Source organism: Mesoplodon bidens (genome assembly GCF_964165515.1).
Source record: "Mesoplodon bidens genome assembly, chromosome: 3".
Lineage (NCBI taxonomy): Eukaryota > Metazoa > Chordata > Mammalia > Artiodactyla > Ziphiidae > Mesoplodon > Mesoplodon bidens.
Window position 1 is genome coordinate 94,051,323 of NC_138178.1, and position 27,056 is coordinate 94,078,378.

The 27,056-nt window shown below is 41.5% G+C and overlaps 2 protein-coding genes across 4 annotated transcripts in view; one reads left to right on the top strand and one right to left on the bottom strand.

Annotated features, from left to right (window-relative positions):
- CHP1 (calcineurin like EF-hand protein 1) overlaps positions 1–14,678 on the bottom strand; it is a gene marked incomplete at its 3' end in the record, with an annotated part of 40,610 nt that extends 25,932 nt beyond the window's left edge. Inside the window, exons 1-2 of one of the 2 annotated variants that reach the window (XM_081228591.1) lie at positions 14,361–14,677; positions 6,533–6,605 (exon numbers count right to left, since the gene is read on the bottom strand). In XM_081228591.1, the coding sequence (XP_081084717.1) occupies positions 6,533–6,605; positions 14,361–14,427 (140 nt within the window). In that variant the 5' untranslated portion in view covers positions 14,428–14,677. Of the gene's footprint in view, positions 1–6,532; positions 6,606–14,360 lie in introns of both variants that reach the window. The other variant, XM_081228590.1, reaches the window with a different exon arrangement.
- Positions 14,679–14,886: 208 nt separating this feature from the next.
- EXD1 (exonuclease 3'-5' domain containing 1) overlaps positions 14,887–27,056 on the top strand; it is a 40,741-nt gene continuing 28,571 nt past the window's right edge. Inside the window, exons 1-5 of one of the 2 annotated variants that reach the window (XM_081228929.1) lie at positions 14,887–15,357; positions 17,975–18,178; positions 21,288–21,356; positions 24,227–24,284; positions 24,613–24,740. In XM_081228929.1, coding sequence (XP_081085055.1) covers positions 18,046–18,178; positions 21,288–21,356; positions 24,227–24,284; positions 24,613–24,740 — 388 coding nt within the window. In that variant the 5' untranslated portion in view covers positions 14,887–15,357; positions 17,975–18,045. The remainder of the gene's footprint in view (positions 15,358–17,974; positions 18,179–21,287; positions 21,357–24,226; positions 24,285–24,612; positions 24,741–27,056) is intronic. The other variant, XM_081228928.1, reaches the window with a different exon arrangement.

Below are 27,056 nucleotides of genomic sequence, written 5' to 3' on the forward strand. Positions count from 1 at the left end.
TTACCGGCATTTTGGGAAAATCAATAACATAAAAAAAGTAGGATCAAGATGAATAGAGATAATCATAATTCAGGGAACAAAAAGGAGTTCTGAAAGATTCTAGTAAGTAACGCAATAGATATTTGATAAGTTCTTGCATCTGTAAAACAAAAATAAGCTACTATGATAGAGCAGAGGTCAGAGAATGAGACAGTTTCTTGGAAATTAAAAATGTGACTATAGACAAGTTCATCAAAAGGTCTGCAAAATAAATTCAAGGATATCTGTCAAAAAGCAATGGAAAAAAATCAGAAAATATGAGAGAAAATTGAGTCATGGTGGTCCAATAGCCAATCAACAGAAATGCCATGAAAATCAATAAAGAAATAAGAGGGGGAGGAAGTAAAGAAATAGCAGAAGAAAACTTTCCAGCTAAAGGACATATTTTTAACTTTTTTTTTGGCCATGCTGCATAGCATGTGGGATCTTAGTTTCCCAACCAGGGATTGAACTCTCATTCCCTGCATGGGAAGAGTGGAGTCTTAACCACTGGACTGCCAGGGACATCCCTAAAGGATGTATTTTTAGATTGAGAAGGTTCACCTGATACTGAGCAATGAATAATGAAAAATAACCTATAAAAAGGTACAACTTCGTGAAATTTCAGAACATTAGGAGGAGATATTTGAAGGTTTCAGAGAGGAAAAAAAAAAGATTATCTACTAAAAGAATGAGAATTAGACTGGCATTGTGGTTCTGTGAAACTCCATTCTGGAATGACTGATACCATTGTGTACAAAGCAAGTGCTTATCCAGGATATTGAAATCATCTGCCCTCTTGGATAAAGTCAAAGAATAAAATGAGTCTCAAAAGCACTTGGTTTTTAAGCAAATAAATGGCTACCATTCAGGAAACAATCTCTTAGAATTTATAAGTAATCTTATTTATTTATTTGCTTATTTATTTATTATTAATTTTTTGGGGGGCTGCACCTTGCGGCTTTTGGGATCTTAGTTCCCCAACCAGGGAGTGAACCTGGGCCCCTGGCAGTGAAAGCGCTGAGTCCTAACCACTGGACCACCAGGGAATTCCCTAGAGGTAATCTTTTTAAAAGTGATATATAACAACACAGCCAACTAGTAATTTCAGTAATAACTTTCTTGCAGAGTTTAACTGGTCTGTACTGTCCCCTGTAGTCAATTTAACCTGCATGAATTTACTATCCAGGAATATTTTTCATCATGGTATTATTTGAGAAAAAGTATCTGACAAAAATCCAATATTAAAATTGCTCAAAAAAATTGCTCAATGCACAGGATATTTTTAAAGTGAACTTTTTTTTTTTTTTTTTTTTTGCGGTACGCGGGCCTCCCACTGTTGTGGCCTCTCCCATTGCAGAGCACAGGCTCCAGACCCGCAGGCTCAGCGGCCATGGCTCACGGGCTCAGCCGCTCCGCGGCATGTGGGATCTTCCCGGACCGGGACACGAACCCGTGTCCCCTGCATCGGCAGGCGGACTCTCAACCACTGTGCCACCAGGGAAGCCCTAAAGTGAACTTTTAATGAAGTATAACATACATACAAGGAAGAGCAGAAATCACAAGCATTCAGTATGATGAATTTTCACCAAGTGAAGATTATAACCAGCACCCAAATCAAAAAAATGATTACTGTCAGTACCCAGATACCTCCTTCATGTTCTCTTTGTCTCTATCTGCTCCCCTCCTCAAAGGGTAGTCATTATCCTGACATCTAACACAGATTAGATCAGCACCAAGGATATTTAAACAAAAGAAACCTTCTTTGTATCCAGATAATGACCAGGCTCTCACCCTGATCTGACCTACAAAGGACCATTTCAGGGCACCTTATAGGACCCAGCTGGCTTTTCAAAGACCAGTTTCAATGGCAGTGGTAGAAATATTTCACCCAAAATAATGGCACCTGAAGAAAGTAAGATTTGTGAGGTTATAGTATATATTTATATTCTGTGAAATACCGATCTAAAGATTACCAATCATTTTAACTCAACACCCATTGGTAGGCCAAGGAACTAGTGTTCTATAAAACATACTTTGGGGGTGAATCTCTGAAAGCATTTTGCAGAAGTTCCACTTCTAACCAGAGCCTTCTATAGTTTCTGCTTCATGTTCCCACTGAGACTGACACTTTTAAAAAAGGAGTACAGGGGTTTCCCTGGTGGTGCAGTGGTTAAGAATCCGCCTGCCAATGCAGGGGACACGGGTTCAAGCCCTGGTCCAGGAAGATCCCACATGCCGCGGAGGAACGAAGCCCGTGAACCACAACTACTGAGCCTGCGCTCTAGAGCCTGTGCTTCGCAACAAAAGAAGCCACCGCAATGAGAAGCCTGTGTACCACAACGAAGAGTAGCCCCCGCTCGCTGCAACTAGAGAAAAGCCTGCGCACAGCAACAAAGACCCAACACAGGCAAAATAAATAAATAAATAAATAAAATAAATTAAAAAAAAAAAAAAAGGAGTACAGAATGCCTTGGACAGTACACTATAGTCTCTCACTCTGTAGAATTTGGCTTCAAGCCTCAGACATAGAGCATCTTGGGAGAGGAAAGTGAAGAAAATGTGGAAGGAAAAATATTTCTCCTACTAACTTTCTTAGGAAAGTGGGGCATGTTAAAGGTAACAAAAGACTGGAGGTAACATATTCAGCTGAGCACCCTAATGGGTTCTAGAAAAGTCAAGTCAGGCCTTGAGCTGAGTTTGGCAGTAAAGGCTGGAGAGGGATAAATCACTCTATTACTATAAAAGAATTCTGAGTTTACCAGGTTATCTCTACAGCTGGAGGGAGTAGAAAAGATGGGGTTGGGGGAGAGGGGACGACAATCTATAACAAGATGGCCAGAGGCTGAGATGGCCATTGTCGGAGGCACAGCCACTGTGAAATCCCTGATATTGGGAGGGTCCTACAAAATGATTTATTGATATATACACAGTTGACCCTTGAACAACATGGGTTTGAACTGTGTGGGTCCATCCATGCTTGGATTTTTTTCAATAGTTAATACTTCAGTACTACAGGATCCATCATTGGTTGAATCTGCAGATGTGGAACCCGTACACCGAGGGCAGACTATAAGTTATTCTCGGATTTGACTGTGCAGAGGGCCACCACCTCTAACCCTTGCATTGTTCAAGGGTCAACTGTAACATGCTAGTTGTTTACTATGTAGTACAATGGGGTAATTTCTTCTTGCACTCAAGTTGGCTTGGGGCTTTTCCCGTATTTTAATCCATACCATGATGGAGATCAAAGAACAGATTTCAGACCAAGTGCTTTGTAAAGCTGAATACAAAAGAATCAGCTAGACTCAGGTAACCATGAAATCAAAAATTACCCTATCACTTTCTACCACCTCTTCCCCTACCAAGAATTTGTAGAAACCAGAACAGAAAGCAGTGCCTAGTGCATCATAGGTATTCAATAAATACCTATCAAATGAGTGAGTTAGTTCACTGGCTTTCCATAGAGTGTGAAATTATGTTTTAGGGGCAGAGCAAATCTTGCCTAGATTTTAAGGAGCAGGTAAGACTAACTGACACATGGAAAGTTTTCACCTTTTCTGAGGAGAAACAGCTCCTTTTACAAAAGATTTTCCATTGTTTTCCAGCAAACAATGAAAGTGATTAAAGCACACATTTACAAATCACCCACTTTCTAGAAAGAAGAAAAGGACTCAAAACTAATGTGAATTCTCTATCTTCACTTAGTGGTTAAATCTGAATTTATGAGGAAGACGTAATCCCAAACTCAAGTAAATTATTCAAGTATTCGGGCTGAAGGAAAAATAGAAATTTCTAGTCTGGTTAATTTTTCTAATACCAATTTATATAGTCTCCTCAACAAATGGTGCTGGAACAGCTAGATATCCACAGGCCAAAAAATAAAGTTTGACTCTTACATTTCTATCTATCGTTACACACACACACATTTTGTTTTGCTTTGTTTTGTTTTGGCTGCACTGCGCGGCATGTAGGATCTTAGTTCCCCAACCAGGGATCGTACCCATGCCCCCTGCATAGTCTTAACCACTGGACCACCAGGGAAGTCCCTACTTTCTTTTTCATTTTGTATAAATATACCAAAAAATACATATATATATTGTGTGTGTATACATATACATACAAAAAACTCAAAATGACAAACATCCAGTTAAAAAATAGGCAAAGGATTTGAATAGGCATTTCTCCAAAGAAGACATACAAATGGTCAACCAGCACATAGAAAAGATGCTCAACATCATTAACCACTAGGGAACTGCAAATCAAAACCACAGTGATCTACCACTCACATCCACTAGGATAGCTAAAATCAAAAGAGAGATAATAAGTGCTGATGAGGATGCAGAGAAATTTGAACCCTCATTACATTGCTGGTGGGAATGTAAAACAGTACAGAGCTGTGCAAAAGAGTTTGGTGGGTCTTCAATAAATTAAGCATAAAATTACCATGTGACCCACAATTCTACTCCTAGGTATATGTCCAAGAGAATTAAAACATAAGTCCACATAAAAATGTTCATAGTAGCCAAAAGGTGTTAACAACTCAAATCTCCACCATCTGATGAATGAATGAACAAAATGTGGTCTATGCATACAATGGAATATTATTCAGCCATAAAAAGGAAAGAAGTACTGATACACACTATAACATGGAAGAATCTTGAACATGTTAGGGGACTTCCCTGGTGGCACAGTGGTTAAGAATCTGCCTGCCAACGCAGGGGACATGGGTTCAAGCCCTGGTCCGGGAAGATCCCACATGCCGTGGAGCAACCAAGCCCCTGTGCCACAACTACTGAGCCTGTGCTCTAGAGCTCACGAACCACAACTACTGAAGCCCACGCGCCTACAGCCCCTTCTCCACAACAAGAGAAGTCACCGCAATGAGAAGCCCATGCACTGCAATGAAGAGTAGCCCCCGCTCACTGCAACTAGAGAAAGCCTGCCCACAGCAACCAAGACCCAAGGCAGCCAAAAATAAAGTAAATAAAATAAATAAGTTTAAAAAAAGGAAAACATTATGTTAAATGAAAGAGTTAGTCACAAAAGGCCACATACTGCATGATTCCATTTATATGAAATGTCCACAGAGAGAGGAATGGGAAGTGACTGCTCTATGGGTATGAGGTTTCCATCTGAGCTGATGAAACTGTTCTGCAGCTAGACTGTGGTAATATATAAACGTATTATACAGTGTTGTGAATGTACTTAATGCCACTAAAATGTACACTTTGAAATGGTAAATATTATGTTATGTGTATTTTGCCTCAATTAAAAAAAGAGGGGACTTCTCTGGTGGTCCAGTGGTTAAGACTCTGCGCTTCCACTGCAGGGGGCTCAGGTTCGATCACTGGCCGGGGAACTAAGAGCCTGCATGCTGAGCAGTGCGGTAAAAAAAAGAAAAAGAAAAAGTACTTAGTGTGGTCTTTGCACGGGATAGGTATTCCGTAGTCATCGACTTTAATGACTGGGCAGCATGGTTTTGGTCAATTCCAGCTTGCAGTGAAGCCATATTTTGCCCTAAACAAACATGGCCCTATGGATTTATCAGCCATTTTCTAGCTCTTCTGCCTGAGGATTATGCACAAAGGCTCAGAAACTATATTCTTCCCCCTGTTATGCTACACCCCACACCTATGCTACAAGGCTTCTAAAGAAGTCCTCCATTGTTTCTTGACAGCCGCCAGAAAGGCAAACAGCTTCATTCTGTATCAGTCAATCAAAGCTGAGGAACAATAGTAACAAAATGCTGCCACTGAGTTAGGTTGGGAGGTGGTGGTAAGGAGATATTTCATTTGACTATAAGACAATTACAAATATGAAATGATACAGCATTACATTACTCTGAAATCATATACTTACTCAAGACCAGTTTCTCAACTGTGGCACTACTGACATTTAGGGGGGATTGTCCTGTGCATTTTAGGATGTTTAGCAGCATTCCTGGCCTCTACCCACTAGACACCAGTAGCATTCCCCAGCTGTGACAATCAAAAATGTCTCCAGATATTTGGCCACCCAAGGGAAAATAGCCCTCAGTTGAGAACCACTGCTCTAGACGAAAATACTGAACATCTTATCTAACATTAATACATATAAACTGATGTACCCTAGGAATATGGGTTGGGTTGGGTTGGGAAATGAGAGGGGAAAGGACAAAACAACCTACACCATCTTGGATTGCTATGGGTCAGCCTCCTGAAAGCTAACATGTTTGGAAAAGAGCTGTGGGAAAACTCAAGCAGAGAGAGGCAAAATTCCCAAAGGTACATTCATAGGACCAGAGCAATGGCCACCCAAACTAAGGGGAGCTGGAGTAAAGCAGCAAGCACCTAGTGATAAAAGTAAATTCATTGTCCTGCTTAGTATGTAAGTCCCCTGTGGATCAATGATACTCAGAGATGAGTGAAGAAATGGTCCCTGTTCTCTGCATGCCAGATGCCTATTGTGTCTGCTCTCTGGATAAAGGCAGCTATTCAGACGTTGTCAGAAAATAAAGAACAGAACTGCCTACCTGAGAGTCCCATTCTCTCCTTTGTCCAGGCTGGTGAACCGGCTGTAGAGGCGGGTGATCTGACTGTGGGAAACTAAAGAACACAAAATTAGTCCCAGCTGGAGAAGTTGCCCTCCACTCGAACTGAACCTGAATGTGGCCCTTCAGAAGCCAGCTGCTATTCTGGTCCCAGGCCAACATTAAATGCTTCAAAGTCAGTAAAGTGAGCCGAAATCTCAACTCCAACTCACCTCTAGAGTGTCAAAGCAGAAAGAATGAAAGGAGTTAGAAAATAAACTAAATCAAGAGTAAACAAAATTGACTCTCAGGAATGAAGTCTAGGCTTAATTAAGACTGTGTTAAATGTCAGGTAGTTAAGATTTAACAAAACAAGGCCAAATTTAGTTTAAAAGGAAATTGTGAAACTTTCACCGTTCAGTACCCTGACTTAGAGGCTATGAAAATGCACGCTTTGGTTAAAAACACATCTCTATTAATCAGTTTGATGTTTCAGGCTGGCACAGCTGGGTAGGTAACTTGTGTTGAATTAAAGATCGGGGCTGGGCTTCCCTGGTGGCGCAGTGGCCTTCTCCTCTGCTCTCTGCTCTCCTTAGAGAGCCAGCAGTACAGAACGGAGCCCAGCCTGCGCTGAAACCTGACGCTGAAGAATTCACAGCTTTGCCCAGTGTGTCCTCTCCTCCTAGCTCTGGGCCACTCACTTGCTGATTCTCCTGCCCGTGCCCCTGTTTATTTTATCCCATTGTTCCTAAAACTGCAGGTGGATTTTTGTTTCTTGAGCTGGGGGAGGAAGACAACTATCAGGACTCCCTCAGCCACCCCTTTACCCGTGAAGGTACAGCCTAGGACAAAGTCCACACTTGCCACACCCTTTTTGGCTGTTGTCTTTTCTCTGATAACTTCTTTTTTTCCTCCTACCTCCAATCTGCCACGAGACTAAACTATTTCCCAGAAGTTCCTTTTTGCATTTCCAAAGTTTCATTGTCTACCTGTAGTTATTACCTCATAATTGTCAGCTTGTGCCTGAGTTAGTCCAAAATGAGGAGCAAAACAGCTTCCTTGTAGATGTCATCTGAGGATAACATGACCATTTTACAAATTACCTAATTTCCTTTCTTGGAGCCCATTCCTTTACTGGGAACTCAGTGGAGGTCATGCCATCACAGAGAAGAGGCTGACCCAAGGCTGTGGTGATCTTTTACCCGAAGATCAGTCCTGAGGGAAAAGATAAAGCCACTGATGCTTTTTTTTTTTTGTGAATGCCCAGCCAGGGCAGAGCCAGCAGGGGTCCAGACACTGAAGCAGTTGCGGACCTTTTTGCTAGTCAGGCAGGTGTCAGTAGCTTGGTGTACACTCTTGTGAGAGTCAGGTTGACGGGTTCTGATTCCAATCACGGCACCACAGCTTACCAGTGAGGGGTGAGTGATTGGGGTTGTGGAGTGAACTAACAGAATCCAGGAGAGGAAAGTGCTTGGCAAAGGTCTGGCACTTGGTAAGTGCTCCAGGTTAGCTATTATCATCATTATCCTTACATTGTGAGCCTGCAGGTACAGTTTTACTGCTGTACTAATTAATCGCCAGCTTTCTCCTGATTCTGCCAGTCACAACCGTTTTCTTCAGGAACCTGACTAGGCTTTGGCCTCGGGCCTCAAAGGCTGCTCTAGAACTAAAGTTCCCTTTAGTTTTCACAAAATAAGTCAGTTAAAGAATGACTAAATGGGCTTCCCTGATGGCGCAGTGGCTGAGAGTCCGCCTGCTGATGCAGGGGACACGGGTTCGTGCCCCGGTCCGGGAAGATCCCACATGCCGCGGAGCGGCTGGGCCCGTGAGCCATGGCCGCTGAGCCTGCGCGTCCGGAGCCTGTGCTCCCCAACGGGAGAGGCCACAACAGTGAGAGGCCCACATACCGCAAAAAAAAAAAAAAGAAAAAAAGAATGACTAACTTTCCCAAAAGATTTTTTCAAAAAACAAAATTCGTTCACAATCTCAACATCACTGCTTTCATTTCTTCATATATCATCTAACATGTCACTGTGTACTTTACATAAACATAATAGCTTATTTTTCATTTATTAATAACTGCATAATATTTATTTAGTCCACTGAGTATTATATATTTCAGGTTACTTTTCTTTAACAAGGAACACATTCATATTGCAGTTCTTTTTATACTAGTTTTTTTTTTATTTGAGAAAACAATCTATCCACATGGTAAAAATGGTACAAAAGTGATCATAATGAAAAGTCACCCTAACAACCGCATTCCTCAGTCTCCGTTGCCAGAGTCAAACATTATTACCAGTTTACTGTGAATCCTTTTAGAAATTCCATATGTATGTACATATAAGTATGTACAGCAAGTTATAAAATTTTTAAGTTGGAAGAAATGTTGTCACCTTGTCCAACTTCTTCAACTAACAAGTGAGCCATCAGTCATCTTTCTAATCTAGAACACCATCCAAAAGAAAGGGATACTGAAACCTTATAGTACGATTTTTAAAATTCCCTTAGTGAGGGAATGTATGACATTACATCCCATATTTCAGAAAAAGAGATCAGTTTATGGCTGCTTGAGTTCATAATTTACCAATATGTTAAAAATAAATGTGTAAATAAGTAACCAAACAACCATAAAACTGCTATCTTCCAGGACAAACTGGGCTATGTGGAAATCAGTGGAGAAATGTACAACAAAATGCCAACTTTTAACACAACTCAATATGGTTACATCTCAATCTATCTCCTAAATTTCGGAACTAATGTTATAATGATATTGTTACAAAGAGCTCTGTTAGAACAGACGAAGGAGGAGGAGAAAAAGAAGAAGCAGCAGCAACAGCAGCAGCAGCAAGTAAGCAGGTTTTAATTCAGGTGCTAAACTCACTATGACCAAGAATATAAAGCAAACTCCAAGGTGTATACCTCAGAGTAACTTCAAGGAGCAAAAAGGTATTGGAACTGCCACAAATGAAGGCAGGACAAGTTTCCAGGAAACTATTCTCACCAGAAGGCGCTAGGTTAGCAGGACAAGTGCCCGAAACCTGCATCATTCTTGGTAACCCAAAGGAAGTCTCAGGAGTTGACAATTACTTTCAGAAAAGGCTGTGAATGTGGGCATATCTTCAATGAAGCTATATTTTTCTCCACTGATGGGCAAATAATTAGTTTCTACTGTTGAAAGGTTACTTAAAACACACTGCTAATCTTCTGACAAAAAGCCTTTCTGACTATCATTACTGTGCTCAGAGAAAGAAGGCATTTCAAAGAAATGCCAAGCACTAAGGAGGAAAAGCAAAGTGAAGAGTAAAAATGAAAAGGGAATAAGAAAAAAAGTCATTTTGCCCTTGCCTTTATCCTAAATCTTAACGCAGAAGAACAGATTAATAACCTAGGTAAAGCATATACGTGCAACCGAAGGTAACTCTCAAAAGATTGAGAGGTTGAAGCCTGCAACCCTAACCACTCCTCCTGAACACTCCACTCCCCAATATTTCGCATTTCCCCTGGCAAGAGGACTTCAAGAGCTGGCCTATTCTCTCAGGAAACCTATAGATTAAGAGACTTAAAAGAGATTAAAAACAAAAACAGAAACTTTCCTATAACTGGGGATGTCTGAATATGGACTGAATGATAGATAATATTTATAGAATTATTGTCAACTTTCTTAGGTGTGATAATAGTATTCTAGTTATGTAGGAAAAACAATCCCTATTCTCAGGAGATACATGCAGAAGGCTTAAGGGGTGAAGAGTTCTAATATCGGCAACTTTAAAATGGTTCATCAAAAAAATACATATAGGGCTTCCCCGCTGGTGCAGTGGCTAAGAACCCGCCTGCCAATGCAGGGGACACGGGTTCAGGCTCTGGTCCGGGAAGATCCCACATGCTGCGGAGCAACTAAGCCCGTGCGCCACAACTACTGAGCCTGTACTCTAGAGCCCACGAGCCACATCTACTGAGCCTACATGCCACAACTACTGAAGCCCACACGCCTACAGCCCGTGCTCCGCAACAAGGGAAGCCATCGCAATGAGAAGCCCGTGAACCGCAACGAAGAGTAGCCCCCGCTTGCTGCAACTAGAGAAAGCATGCCCACAGCAAAGAAGACCAACACAGCCATAAATTAAAAAATAGGAGCTGGAAGACAGCAGCAGGGTCTTCTGTAGTGACAGAACCTTCAGGCACTATGGCAAGTCAGATGAGGGCCATGAAGGGGTCCTGCATTTTTGAGGCAGGAGCAGCCTGAAGTTGAACTTCCGCTTACATTCTAGCCCAGGAAATTATTCTCAAGCAATTGCCTTTGCCTGTCTTGTGCTCTTTGTTGCAACTACAGAGAAACCCACACTAGTTCTATCATCACTACACCCTTTCAAACAAACAAAACCTCACTGGCCTGTAAAACTTACTTCCCAAACCTGTTCAATATCTTTGCCATGTCACATGACACACACCAGAAGGTAGAGGCTAAAAATAAATCAATCGACCTTTATTACTACTCAGTTGGCATGAGTTGTTTCTCACAGATTATGTGGCTATTTTTTTTTTAAAGGTTTTAAGTAATTCACAGCCAGGTTATTGCCACACAGTTAAGTGAACTAAAGGTGGAGAATACAGAAACTCCCAAGACACTTATGACCTTTCCCTTAATGACAACTTTTATTGAAATGATTTTTTTTTTTTTTTTTTTTTTGCCGTATGCGGGCCTCTCACTGTTGTGGCCTCTCCCGTTGCGGAGCACAGGCTCCGGATGCGCAGGCTCAGCGGCCATGGCTCACGGGCCCAGCCGCTCCGCGGCATGCGGGATCCTCCCGGACCGGGGCACGAACCCGTATCCCCTGCATCGGCAGGCGGACTCTCAACCACTGCGCCACCAGGGAGGCCCTGAAATGATTTTAATTTATGGAAATGTTGATGAGTGAAAGAAGGTGATAGAACTAAGACAATATAGCAAATGTTTTACGCCAACACAAAGTGTTTTTAGACAGTGTTTTTTAAACTGTTAGAAACAACAGGATTTCTACTCCTTTCAAAGTTTTATTTCCTTAGAATTGGGAAAACATGATTCCTAATCAAATATTCCCTGAAAATAGGAAAAGTGTAAAACGCTGTCACCTCTCCAGTTATATAGCTCTAGACATAGTTTTCATAACTAGCATATGCTAACGGCATTTTCCCAATAAGATGGTTGTTATCTATGGTTCAAAAGGTAACAGCTAACACCTGGTGCTCATTACATACCCAGACACTAAGTAGTTTACATTTTTCTCATTTTATTCTCACTAGGAATCCTATAAAGTAGGTACGATTATTATTCCCATTTACAGATGACAAAGTTGAGGCTTACAAGGAATTCTTACTTAGAACTACTTTTCCAAACACTTAGAGATTAAATTTCAAATACCGGATAACCTAGTCATACATGAATTCTAATCAATTTAGACTTATGAATGCAAAGCTTTCATACTGAATATAAAGTCAGTTTTACTCGATCATGCTACATTTTCTTACTGGCAAAGCGAGTGAATAAATGTCTTATACTTGTTCTTAACTTTAAGTGTTTCTGATTGATAGTTCCCCAAACTCTTAACAGAACAAGAAGCAGAGGAAAATAGGACTAATTCCACCTCTCTACCCCACCCTCAGGTATCCGTTGTTTTTATTCTTCTAAACCTTTTGCATCATGCTAAGATTAATGTTTTAAAAATCAACTCTGCTGATCAGCACTAACTGGATAAACTGATGGCTCAACTCCCAGAGCAGAAGAATGACAGGTAGCATGCTGGGGGAGAAAGCACCTGGAAGCCACCAAAAATGCCCGAGGTTAATTGATCCAAATCTAATCAATTCATGCATGTATCAAGGCCCAGTTCCTGTCCTCCTCAAGGCCAGCTCACAAGGACTCTTCCCTGAGTTCTGAAAGAGGTGCTACACAATTTCAGGTACCCTATGTCCTGATGCTAATCCTAACTCCTGTGGGCTTATCTCTATGACAGGTTTGTGAGCATCTTTTGTCACCATCTGCTTTGAGTATCCAGTATCGTACTGAATACAGACATTGCAAAAATTCAGTAAGTACTTGTTTCATTAGGCTTTCTGGCTCAATACATACATTTGTACTGGTTGTGGCTGAGACTCTCCCTCAGGCTTGATTCACTTTTCGGCAACCAGGAAAACAGCTCTGCAGGAGTACTCAGTTCTCACAAGGTCACACAGTAAAATATAATCCAGAGTCCTAAAGCAATCGAGGCCACTTCCACTTGGTCAAATGTAATAAAACCAGAATGAGATTATTGCTCCCTTCCTCTTGAGGCAAAAATAGCTTTTTCCCACCCTCACTCTGGTTTACACTCCCTCATTATGCGACTTTTTATTTTAAGCATGAATGCTTTAACTCTGGTGTCACCTTAGCCCTACAGTAGTTCTTATGTTCTCACAAGTGTGGCCAGAGGTCATAACCACAAAATGTAATAAAATGCTTGCTGAATCCAAACTGCCTACATTTCTACTCTTGGAATCAGTGTAAGTCATAAAATGACCATAAGGTCAAGTGGCCAAATAAGTACTGCACATTATAAACAGCTAACTACTTTCTGTCATTCATTCAAAATCATCAAAAGGACTACATTGGTAGGTGGTGAGGTCCTTAAAGTCTTTATGGAGAGGCTTAATGACGGTAAGTTAGGAAATGCTGAAAGCAGTAAACCAATCTGACAAGGGATGAGGCTGGATAACACCCCTTCCAACTTGAAGATTCTAGAAAGTTGAACTTGTCAGAAAGCATGGGACAGCATTTAATTTATCTCAGGCCACCATTGCCTGAATAATTCTGAGGTTCCCCCAGCACTCAATATTATCTGCGAATGGACCACTGAGTTATTTACTGGCCATCTCGTTATCAAAGACAGGTATCATGAAGACTCAGAGCCCAGATGTTTACATAACTCATGTAAAATACAAGAGTCATAATGAATTGCTGAGAAGAGAAAATAATGTATGCATTATCAAGGGCTACACAAATATATGATGGTGTTTTACCGGGCTTCTGAATTCCCAAAACTCTGTTGCCCCTTTCAAGTTAATGAGGAAGAGACTGGACTGTAAAAAATCAGTTCCTAGTACAAATTCACACTGAGGTTTTTGGAGCACATCCAATTTCCACGGCGACTGTATGAAGTACACCAGCATAGTAGAAATCAATAGATCTGAAATTAGGACAGCAAGCATCCTCACTGTAAATAAAAAACTGGTAGTCACAGTATCCGTGCTTTCTCTCCACAAGCTCAGAATGAAAAAGTCTCATACTCAGACCCCTGATTCTTTAAGGTGTCCCGTCCCGTCTTCCAAAGCCTTACTGTACGATCTCACTTTCTGGATTTATTTTTCCGGTTGTGGCAAGAATTTGTTTGATTTCCCACAGTTGTCAGTGGTTTTAAGTCCTTGCCCAGAAACGTCACAGGAACGGACAGAATGTTTTCTACAGAGTCCATCCACAGTGCCTGAATTTGAGGTTGGTGAGAGGAAAGATAAAGGAAAAGAGTTCGGGGGCTTTCAAGAGCAGGGGGAAGAGAAAAGAGAGGGATCAGTGATCTACGGGTGATCGTGACTCCCGCCTTTGGTGGGAAGGACAGCCCCACAAGAGGCACTGCACTGCTCCAGGTAGCTGTAGCTTAAGAACAGGTCCTCCATCATCCCCGAAGCTCCAGCGCTGGAGGCTGCCCAGGACGCCCCCAACCTCCCGGCACCTCATCTCCAGACCTCAGCGACAGTCGCCCTTGGTCCTGAGGCCAGCCAGAGGCGCTCGGCCGCGTTCCCACCCCCTACCCGAACTCACAGCCAGTTTCCTTCTTGATCTCCTCGAGCTCTTCGTCCCGCAGTAACGTGGAGGCCCGGGACCCCATCACCGAGCCGGGAGCTCCTCCGGGAGCAGCGGCGCCAAAAGCGACAGCGGCGGCGGTAGGGAGGGAAGAAGGGGAGGAAGAGCCAGGGGTCAAGAAGGGAGAGGGCAGTGGTTCTACTGTGGACTGGGAAGGGAACCCAGGGATGGCGCGCGGGGGAGGGCGGCCCGGAGGCCCAGCCAATTGGGAGTGAGGCTGAGCTCAGCGCCGGAGCCGACGTCGACGTTCCTAGCTCCAGCCCCCGAATGAATCAGCCCAGCGCCGGGCCGGGTCTAGCTAAAGACGGACCACGCCCCCGGAAACATGATGCCACCGGCCTTAAAGGGGCAATTCTGACCCTAGCGCCCTCAATTAAAAGGGCAACGCCATTGACCCACTGTTTTACAACACAGTAACGTGTGGCAGGCGGTGTAACCAACCTGTTTCTCACAGAACTCTTACACGAGAAATCCCACCCTACGGTTGGCATGGATTGCGGAGAGAAATAATAAAAACAGACAAAACGTCGCTTGGGTGAATGCTAGGGTGCGTCTCCTGGGAACTGCATGCTGGGAGTGGCACCTCCTGATTTTTCCTGGGGGCCCTCTCTCCTCCCGGCCGCAAGGGGCGCTCGGGAGCCAGCCTCGGGACCGCGCGCCGATTGGCTCCTCGGGAAACAGATGCGACCTCTTGTTCAGGCCGGCTGGCGTCCGACCTGTAGTGTGGGTTCCCAGGCTGCGTACTTTAGTTAGTTTTCAGGACTGCCCGTAGATAACCGCCACCGCGGGTTTGGAGCTCCCGGAGAGTTCTTCCTTAACAGCAGTCCCTCTTCTTTCACTTCAAGACTGAAGCTCGAGGAACTCACCATTTGGCTGAAATAGAGACAAGATTTCCCAAACTTTCGTCGGAGGAAAAAGAAAAACAAACCTAACGGCGAAAGAGAGAATTTCTAAAGTATGGCCCGCCGTTTATTTGAAGTTTCTTATTTTGCCTTAAAAACGAGGAAATTTGCATTTTTTTTCCTGTGGCATATTTTTGTTTGTTTTCTTGAAAACATTTAAAGCCACCCGTTAAATTAGTACACCCTTTCAGGTGAACCAGTTCTTTTCCTGTGGCTTCAGTGCCTTTACGCCCCTTACCCACCCCTCGAGTGTTACTTTGTACAGAACTGGTTTGAGTTATGGAAGAATCAAATTATGACCGCTATCACTTAGTACTTAAGCACTAGAACACTGTATTAGCGAGCTGGTCAAGTCAATTTAGGTTACTAGTTTTAAGCTTTACCTAAGGCTTTGACGGCTTAGCAGGAGACTGAGGTTATAGTCTTACTGAATTGTTTTCACGATAGACTTCCTCTTGTCTGACCTAATGATGTCTGCCTGAATAAGCAGAGTGTGACATGTTGGATATGCCCATCTAGGCCACAGGACCTGCTTTTTATTCTGAGAGCCTAAGTATGGTAGAAAAACCTGTGATGTCACCGACGTGAATGTCCATTTTCTGAGTCTGTCTTGAAGCCCATCTCTAGGTCCTGACCTTACTCGCTCCTTCCTAATCTTGAATCTTAACCTTTTGCAGCCATCCTCAGTCGAGGCTTTCTTTGCTTTGTGTTAATGTTTTTCTGATTTACTTTAACATTTCTTAAATTTCTTTATTATCCAGGCATTCCACAAGCTTATTTCTTATGTATCTTTTAAAAATATAAATTAATTTTTACCTCTATTAAGGGCTGGTTTTTCCAGTTTTATGTTGTCTTTTATTTCTGTAAAAATTCCCCTTTTACCAGTTGATTGACTTGAACAAAGAAGAATGATTTTTTCAGGCACTCTGGTGACTTGTTTTATGTTCTCTCTGGATACATAACACTTTGTCTTGCACTAGACTGCACACATCCTCCACTAAGGACCTGGTTTTAGTTCAGGTTCCATTACCTTCTAGCCGTGTAACTTTGGGAAGGTGTCTTAAATCTTTAAGCCTCAGTTTCTACATCTGTAAATTAGGTAGTTGTTGTAGGCAACAATAATAGTTGTGAAGGCACTTGCTAGACCTTAAAATATTAAAGTGTAAGTTATTTATCTGGTTAAAAATGCTATGTAACTTCTCACCTCTTCCTAGTCAAATTGGGCCTTAGTTATTTGGTCAGTATTTTATAGTTAAACTAAATTGCAAAATTCACTGGTTGACTATTCCAAGTGGGGCAAAGGCAAGCCACTTTTAAATTTAACCACTGTGGAGGAACACTTAGCTAAGGTTCTAAATACAAAGACATCCGAATAACAGGATTGTTCTAAAAGATACTTTTTAAAAAAAGGATTCATCTTTTTTTTTTTTTTCCGGTACGCGGGCCTCTCACTGCCGTGGCCTCTCCCGTTGCGGAGCACAGGCTCCCGACGCGCAGGCTCAGCGGCCATGGCCCACGGGCCCAGGCGCTCCCTCCGCAGCATGTGGGATCTTCCGGGGCCGGGGCACGAACCCGTGTCCACTGCATCGGCAGGCGGACTCACAACCGCTGCGCCACCAGGGAAGCCCAGGATTCATCTTTTAATTTACAGTATTACCCTAAGGATTATAAGAGTGTCTACTATGAATGATAGCTATTTCTGCAAGATAAAGTTTTTTCTTTGTACATTTCTGCATTGTTATCCTTTTTATGAGCAGGCATCATATTTACAAAAACAGTTGAATTTTACAAAACCATTGTGTGGCATGTGTCAGTTAATCTGTCAGGCTGCACATGACTGGTGACATTACAGCAGCCCAGTCCCTGAGCTGTGGCCAGGGTGGTGTGGAATGGCCCTCGTAGTGACATGGCAGCTGGATTGGTAATGCATAAATTGTGATAGTTCTAAGTCACTTATTCTTTGGTTGGTTACAGTGTGAAACTCTGGAAATGTGATTAACCTAGAACAGGCTTCATCTAGAAGAGGTTAGATCCCAGACGTTTCTGGGTAAACAATTCATTGCAATGTGTTAGCAGGTGTTTGCCAATATCAATTTTTTTTTTCATTTGTTCTTTTCGGGTTTTTTTGGTTGCTGTTAAAATGATGTATGCATGTGCTATTAAAAAGCCTCTAGGGCTTCCCTGGTGGCGCAGTGGTTGAGAGTCCGCCTGCCGATGCAGGGGACACGGGTTCGCGCCCCGATCCCGGAAGATCCCACGTGCCGCGGAGCGGCTGGGCCCGCGAGCCATGGCCGCGGAGCCTGTGTGTCCGGAGCCTGTGCTCCGCAACGGGAGAGGCCACAGCAGTGAGAGGCCCGCGTACAGCAAAAAAAAAAAAAAAAAAAAAAAAAAAAGCCTCTAAATGTTCTTCTTATTCCATTTAGCTAAGGAAGGAAAAGTGATATTAGGTCATTTTATAGACAAAGACGTCAAACCCACCTTGCCTGAAGTCTTATACTTTTCAGTTTCCCATGTATAAATTAGAGTTGGTGCTTGCAATGATATTTTTCTCATTATCATTCTAAAAAGACGAACAGAATTGAATTTCTCTAATATTTTAATTTTTCTTATCCCAGGTATGGGGAAAGGAAAAATAACCCCATTATCCCCAAAATATTAAAAAAATCATAGATCTCTTTTATTTTCAAGGGTTTGGATACTTAAAGAAGATTATTTGAAGACTCCTTTTGGAATCAAATAGCATGGATCCCAGCAGTGACTACCATTTCCTCAACCAGATTTTGTGGAGAAGAGTGAAACTCACATTGGTTTGTGGCGTCTTTGAGGGAGTGCTCCAGCATGTGGACCCTAACAAGATTGTTGTCCTGAAGAAAGGTCTCATTTTATTTCTCATAATCTCCTGCCTTTTAGGAGACTAATAACTCAGTTTGGGTGATGGTTCTGTGCTCCCTTAGCACCTGGGAGAGTGACATTATTCCTATTTTAGGGAAAAGGTGGGAGGAGGATTAGAATGCTGTTTTCCCTAACAGAGCAACATGGCTGCATATGCTGGCTTGTCCCCACTTCTATACTTTTATTGACATGAGAGTGGAAATTTTCAATATATAGTTTTTTTTAACTGGGTACTTCTTTTAATTTCGCTCCATATGCACCTTGAAATTAAAAATAACCACTGTATTAGATAGAATTGCTTTTGGCTTCAACAGACAAATTCACAAAGACAGTAAGGGGTTAATTTTTCTCATGCAAAAAGAAGCCCAGAGGTAGACTACTGAGGAATTGTGCAGGGGCTGAAAGATGCCCGGAGGGATCAGGTGTCTTGTGCTCCTGCTCTGCCACCTCAGCGACCATGTGTTATCCTCCTGGTCACAGGGTAGCCTTTACACCTCCCAGTTTCAATTCCAATTCATTTTTAAAGGATAAAATTCAGGAACAGCCAGATGGAAGAGATTTATAGGGCAAGGTACGTGGGAAAGGGCTCAGAGTTTCTACCTTCTCTAGGCATGCCACCGTCTTAACCTCCTCCATGTGCTCACCTTGAAGCCCCAATATATAGTTTTTATTCAGCTAGAATATTGACTTGTTAAGAGTAGTTGATTTCCTGGCACAATAAATTTCAAGTTCACTGTTGAAACGTGTAAATGACATTTGAGAGATTAGTGTTATTGTTAAGCCATATTATGAGTTAAAATAGACTTTTGTAGGCTAGGATGGGACTATACCAGGCTTTTGCAATATTAATTCATTTGGTAATCATTTACTGAGTTTTATATCCCAGGCACTGTGCTGGGTACCAGGGATATGGATAAGAATAACATGGTCTCTGTCCTCAAAAATCTTTGTCTAGTAAGGAGACAGGTAAACAAGTAGAAAGATGTAATGCAGTGTGATACCCTCTGTGATAGAGGGACGCACAAGATGCTATGGAAAAAATTTTTCAGCTCATTTAGATCTGAGAATGGTAGGGTTAGGACAGTGGGGAAGGCTTCCCAAAGGAGGAATTGATGGTGGAACTCTTACACCTGCTTACTAATTTATGTACCACTTGGACAAAGCAGGGAGTGACATCACTATGACAGCAGCATGAAGGAAGGTTTGAAGTAGCAATAAACTAGCGACAAGGAGAGTAGACAGGGAACTATTCAGACAATCAAGGGACCCAATAAAGAGGAAATGATGGGAGTCAGAGCTAAGGTTTGGCAAGGAATGGAGAAGAGAAGACAGATTCTAGAAATGCTTAGGAGTGAGGATAAGTAACCTAGTAATCAATTAGATCAGGGGTCCCCAATCCCCAGACCACAGACCGGTACTGGTCCATGGCCTGTTAGGAACCGGGCTGCACAGCAGGAGGTGAATGGCAGGCGAGCGAGCAAAGCTTCATCTGTATTTACAGCCGCTCCGCATCATTTGCACTGCCTGAGCTCCACCTCTTGTTAGCATTATGGTGAGTTGTGTGATTATTTCATTATATATTACAACATAATAATAATAGAAATAAAGTGCACAATAAATGTAATGTACTTGAATCATCCTGAAACCATCCCCCCACCCCAGTCCATGGAAAAATTGTCTTCCACGAAACCGGTTCCTGGTGCCAAAAAGGTTGGGGACTGCTGATTTAGATAGTCAAAGAGCCTCCTACATTTATAACTCAGATTATGTGTATAGTACTGTTTATTAATTGATAGAAATGGGAAGAGGAACAGGTTTGTTGGTTAGTGGGAGAAGATAATGATCAATTTGAAAAATATTGCAGTAAGTCTGCTATTAGTTGAAAATGAGAGTGGAGCTCAGAGAAATAATCCATACTGGAGAAATAATGTATGTCAGGACAACTAGGAAGTTGATGTGATCATTCAAGGAGAAGGAAGAAGCATGAAGAATATCACCCTAGGGATTATCAGTGTGTAAGGGGCAAGCGGTGGTGGTAGAGACAGCTAAGGAGACTCGAAGGAGCAAATCAGGGAGACAGTGGAACACTGGTTACAAGATGCTTATTAAAATCATTGAGGCCTGGTTTTGAATCCTGACTCTGTCTTTTACTAGTAGTGTGACCTTGAGCAGGTTATTCAACCTTTCTGAGCCTCAAATTCCTCCATAATGGAGACAGTGAAATGCCTATCTCATTATGTTACTGGATAGTCAAACACAGGCAAGTAATTAGCAAGATGCCTGGTTTGGAGTGGGTGCTCAGTGTGGTGGCTTTAGATAATTAGTAGGAAAAGAAATAAACACTAAGAGTGTCCTGTAAGCCAAAGAAGAAAGGAGAGAACAGTATTGTCAGTGGATGCATGGGAACCAAGTATAAGATTGTAAACTTTTTGGGGGATTTGACAAATAGGCAGTTGGTGGTCTTTGACCTATGTAAGAATATATTCAGTGGACTAGTGAAGGTAAAACTCATTTGTTTTGGATTGCTGAGAAATGTGGAAATACACAGCTGCTGTGAGCACTGCCATCTAGAAAAAAATGACACTGTATTGTAAACATGACAAATAAACTTCTCCCAACTCCCTTACCTACTCATAGAAGAGCCTGTAATTGGGCCAGGAGTTGCATTGTTGTCTCCGACAATTAATAGCTCAAGCATGTAGCATGACATGAAACAGGGTGTGGACTCTAGAAATAGTCAGATGACTTAAGTTTTTTTCTGGAGTTAGGTGGAGTACAAATCAGTAGAAATATAATAAGTAGATAATCCTTAGCCCCAAAGGCCTTAGAATATTTTTGGAAGAAGTTTAAATTCAGTGTACCACTACTGCCCTTTTAGTGTATCTTGGGCCATTCTGGGGTTCCCTCTGTTCTTTATACTACTTGTTTCAAGGTTATAGCTTTGTAATTTATATTGACTTTTTATTCCTTGGGGAAGATAATTTGGGGATTTTTATAAAACTCAGATTTGGGCACTTTTGTGAGACATATTTTCTTATAGTTTTAGGGAATATTACTTTTTATCAACCAAATGAATTGTTTTCTATAACAGTGAAGAATGTGGAGACTGATCAAAGTGTCCCAGGAGTGAAGATGTTTTTTGGACATGAGATTGTAAATGGTGAGAACTTCACGTTCCCTAAATGCTGGTATCGGGATTTGCAGTAGCAATAAACTCATTGCTCTGCCTCATTTCAGTGTTTGGGGGTGGGAGGGAAAACTAAGATGTTATCTTGCATTTATGAACTCTTAAAGCTGGTATTTGGAAATTGTCCCTTATCTTACTGTTTCGGTAGGTACTATGAGCAGAGCAGTCGTAGAGAATTTTAATCATGTTGGTTTTACAATGTGAGGACATCTGGTACTCAGTACTAGAGACTCAGCTTGAAGGCAGAGTTAGGAATCTGAACAGAAAGGAACTGTCAGGCTTCCCTGGTGGCGCAGTGGTTAAGAATCCACCTGCCAGTGCAGGGGACACGGGTTTGATCCCTGGTCCGGGAAGATCCCACGTGCCATGGAGCAACTAAGCCCGTGTGCCACAACTACTGAGCCTGCGCTCTAGAGCCCGCGAGCCACAACTACTGAGCCCAGCCCGTGTGCCACAACTACTGAAGCCCACAGTCCTAGAGCCCATGCACCTCGAGAAGCCACCCCAATGAGAAGCCCATGTACCTCACCGAAGAGTATCCCCCGCTCGCCACAACTAGGGAAAGCCCATGAACGGCAATGAAGACCCAATGCAGCAAAAAATAAATAAATACATAAATTAAAAAAAAAAAGAAAGGAACTGTCTTGCTCAGCAAGCGAATTTAACACCAGACATTCACAGTCCCTTATTTGAAACCTTGGGGCCAAATGTTTCAGATCTCAGGCTAGTTCTGGATTTTTCGAAAAGCTAACAAAGGGTATATACTGGTCATATTACATAACACCTCGAGTGGGTCTGGTCAGCACTCCATAATAAAACACATTTCTACAGAGAAACGGATGGATAATCATATTAAGTGGAATAAAGTAGGACTATAAATAGTATGTCAGTTCAGGTTTTGCTGCCAAAAGAGTTACAAAGAATTTTTGGTTTTCATACCTTTTGGGATTTTGGAATTGTGGGAAGTAGCCCTGTTCTTTATTTCTGCCAGCTAAAACAATTTAGCAAGAATAGATACAATTGTTTGCCTAAAGGAAGAGCTATAGGAGCTCATCTGGTCAGTGTGCTTCAGACAAGCCAAATGGGGTAAGGGAAAAGGGTTAGGAACAAGAAATATTCTTTCTTTCAAGAACTCAAAAGCAAAAAGCCTTCCAAGGAGGAGTGAATATTAGTGTGGGGTGGAGGAATAGGTGAGCTGGGACCTCATAGAACTGTGCATTTCTTACTGTTGGGGCAGATATGAGGAAAGGAAAGGACTCCTGCCAATCCAGACCTACTTTAAAGCAGACAAGTCCAGCCAGCTTTTTTTTTTTTTTTTTTTTTTTAGTATTTCTTTCTTTCTTTCTATGGCTACGTCAGGTCTTAATTGTGGCATGCAGGATATTTTAGTTGTGGCACGCATGACCTTTAGTTGCGGCATGCGTGATCTTTAGTTGCAGCATGTGGGATCTTTAGTTGCAGCTTGTGGGATCTAGTTCCCTGACCAGGGATCGAACCCAGGCTCTGGGAACATGGAGTCTTAGCCACGGGACCACCAGGGAAGTCCCCAGCCAGCTTATATAACTCTCGTTTCTTACTGAGTACGCTACTGTAAACACTCTTTGTCCCTTGAGCACCTTTTTAAAATGGCAGTGACGGTGGTGGAAGTAGAGGGATTGTTAATTGTGTGTTAACTGTTAGACTTTGCAGTAGAACAGAGCTCTGGACTGGAACAAAGCTAGGCTGTGGATGAGTTTGTGAAGAAAAATGAAGGAATCACCACTATCTCCTAACTCAGGAGAAGGCTGACCACTGACCAGCTTTGTGATCCGTACACATGGATTCATTTCTTTCTAAATTCATTCTCAGAACTTGGCCTTTGTTTATAATCTCTAAGCTCAAAGGATGGCCTTCTTCTTTCTTTGCCCCGTGGCTCAATCACCCATAGAGAGTTCTCCCTGAAAAGTGCCTTGAACAAGAATTATCAAGATAAAGGATAATAATTGATTAATCTGAGTTTTTAGTGAATTTTACTTTCTCTGACCCAGACTCAACACTTCTAGACAGTGTAGGAGAAAGAGACATTTGAAACATAGTGGCCCCTGAGAAACCTTTTCCATGAAAAGTACCTAAGTGTACTTAATTGAATCTTAGATGCCATTAATGACAAGGTGCATTATTTCTTTTCCCACCCTAAGAAAGAAAAAGAAGCTGCCAATTAAACTCTCATGCGCATTTACTGTAAATCATATCCAATTTCAGAGTTGTTTAAAATGTGCATCTTAGAATCAAGGATATACAATATTTCCCTGTATTCCGTGAACTGTTAGGTTAAAAATAAATGGTTTCAGAGTCTCTGTGGAATGTTTCTCTCATATTTCTTTTGTGATTTCCAGTCTAGCTTTTATTACCTTTCACGTCACTGAACTGTTAATGCACCAGCCTGAGAAAGTGGAAGGGACAGTGTGAATGATTTAAGAGAAAACCCCCAAACAGTACATAGTGTGAGGGAAAACGCATTAGGTTGGGAATAAATAGGAACGAAGAGATATTTCTAGAACCATTCTGCATGACCACAAAGGTGTCCTGGAACAAAAAGGGTAAAGTGGATATGTAGAGAGGTTCCTAATCCTGCTAAATGACCAAGGAAGCTATGTAGGGATGTAAGATTAGGGGTCTTCAGTACTTTGGATAGTCTTTTCTGCTCTATTTATTGCTGGCCGATGAAGGCTCTATGGACTAACATTTCATTCCCAATTACTGTCTATGTTACATAATCAAACTGTGGGTGTGGAGGGGACAGAGGGATAGTTAACTGCTTTCCGATTGGAAGTACTGTTGGAAGCCGTTTGGTTATTTTACAGTGGAACTACTGGATGAAGAAGAACAAGGTGCAGTAAGAGAAAAGGCATCTTCTGTTAGGTATGATGGAATGATTTTCTTAATTATGATGTACACATTAGCCTTAACTATAATCTAGCCTTAACCCAGATGTACACATTAGCCTTAACCCATCTAGCCTTAACCCAGATGTACACATTAGCCTTAACTATAATTCACTAGCTGTGTAATTCCTAAAATGAGAAGAAATAGGTGGATGTTTCCTTCCATCTTTAGATGGTATCTTCAAATCAATGTAAACAGTGGATGAATGGGTTCTCTATGAAAGATCCAGAGTCATTACCACTGATGTGTGTATGGCATTAACAAAGAACAAGTTCACCTAAGTGTTGTTTTTTTGTAAGCATAGTCTAAATACAGAAAGAAACAGGATGGATACAATAAAAGATGAAGACCTAAATATATATAAGGCTGCTTCTCCTGCCTCTGAGGCACCAACCACCTCTCTGCTAAATGACCTCAAGTACAGCCCATCAGGTGAGTACCAGGGCTCTGAATTTTCTAGGCTCTCTTGTGGTTCAGAACTCTTCAGAGGTGGTATAACCCCGAGTCAAGGTTCTATGTGGAATTCTCAGCTAGGCCGTTGTTTCTAGGGTCCGAATTAAGACAAAATATCATGATTCATTTGTTTATTTAACATTTGAGTGCACACTATATGCCAGACATTGGGGATACCAAAGTTTGGTATCTCTACCTTCATCAAGTTATGGTGCAGGAAACACACTAAATAAGATAAATTAGTATCCTATGTAGTATGCTGGTGCCACATGTTAAGTAGAAAAAAAACAGAAGAAAAAGAAGAAATGTGTGGAGAGGGTGGTTTTACAATTTTTGAATATCCAGGACAGGTCTCATTGAAATAGTGACATTTGAAGTAAAGGCTTGAAGGAAGTGAGGGACCAAGATGTATGAATATCTGGGGGGAATGTTTTTTAGGCATAAAAAATTAGCAGATGCAAAGGCCTGAGAGAGGAACATGCCATGATCTTGAAGGGACAGCAAGGAGATGAGTGTAGCTGGAGCAAGGAGAGCAGTAGGGGATGAAGTGGGGTGAGTGGATCATGGAAGACTTTGTAGATCATTGAAAAGACTTGGCTTTTACTCTGCAGTGAGAAGAGAAGCCATTGGAGGTTGGTTGGTTGTTTTTTTCATTTCCCTAATGACTAAGGATGTTGAGGATTTTTTAATGTGCTTATTTGGCATCTGAATATCTTTGGTGAATGTCTATCCATATCTTTTGTTCATTTTCTTATTGGATTGTTCTCTTATTATTCAGTGTTGGGAGTTCTTTATATATTCTGGATACAAGTCTTTTCTCAAATATATGCTTTGCAAATATTTTCTCCAAGTCTGTGGTTTGTCTTTTCATTCTCTTAAAGCATCTCTTGAAGAGCAGGCATTTTAAATTTTGATGAAGTACCATTTGTCCATTTTCTTTCTTTTATGGATTGTGCTTTTGATGTCATATCTAAGTAATTTCTCCTATCTCAAAGTCACAAAGATTTTCTCCTTTGTTTTCTTCTAGACATTTTAGGTTTTACATTTAGGTCTATGATCCATTTTTTTTAATGTTTATATATACTTTTTTTTAAACATCTTTATTGGAGTGTAATTGCTTTAAAATGGTGTTAGTTTCTGCTTTATAACAAAGTGAATCAGCTATACGTATACATATATCCCCATATCTCCTCCCTCTTGCGTCTCCCTCCCATCTTCCCTATCCCACCCCTCTAGGTGGTCACAAAGCACTGAGCTGATTTCCCTGTGCTATGCAGCTGCTTCACACTAGCTATTTTACATTTGGTAGTGTATATGTGTCCATACCACTCTCTTACTTCGTCCCAGCTTACCCTTCCCCCTCCCCGTGTCCTCAAGTCCATTCTCTACATCTGCGTCTTTATTCCTGTATGATCCATTTTTAATTTTCGTATATGATGTGATATGGACAAGGTTCTTTTTTTCCATATGGACATCCAATTATTCCAGCACAATTTATTGAAAAGTCTGTATTTTCTCCCTTCAGTTACCTTTTCACCTTTGTCAAAAATCAGTTTTCCGTATGTATATAGGTTTATTTATTTATGGACATTCTATTCTGTTACATTGATCTAATTTTTCTATCTTTACACCAATACTAGACTGTTTTGTTTATTGTTGATTTATGATAGATCTTGAAAACAGGTAGTATTAGTTCTCCAATTTTGTTCTTTTTCAAAGTTGTTTCAGCTGTTCTTTGTTCTTTGCATTTCCCTATGAATTTTAGAATCAGCTTGTTAATTTCTACCAAAAAATAAAAAACTCTGCTGGAGTCTTTTTTGGGATTACAATGAATTGATAGATCAGTTTGGGGAATATTGACATCTTAACAGTATTGAGTATTCCATTCCATTAACCCAGTATACCTCTACATTTATTTAGATCTTTAATTTCTCAGCAGTGTTTTGTAGTTCTCATTGTATGTCTTACACATCTTTTACCATATTTATCCCTAAGTATTTCTATTTTTATACTATTATAGAAGGTATTTTTTAAAACTTCTATTTTCCATTGGAGAGTTTTGAGCAGAAGAGTAACATGATCTGACTTCTGTTTTTACAAAATCACTCTGGATGGTGTATAGATGCTGAGAGGAGGGCCAGCGTAAGAGCATGAATACCAGTTAGGAGGCTACTGAAATAATTTTGTTTAGTGGGTATGGTGGTTTGACCCTCGTGGTGGCAATATGGTTGGTAGGAAGTGGTGGAATTCTTCATGTATATTGAGGTGGAGCCAACACAATGTACTGACAGATTA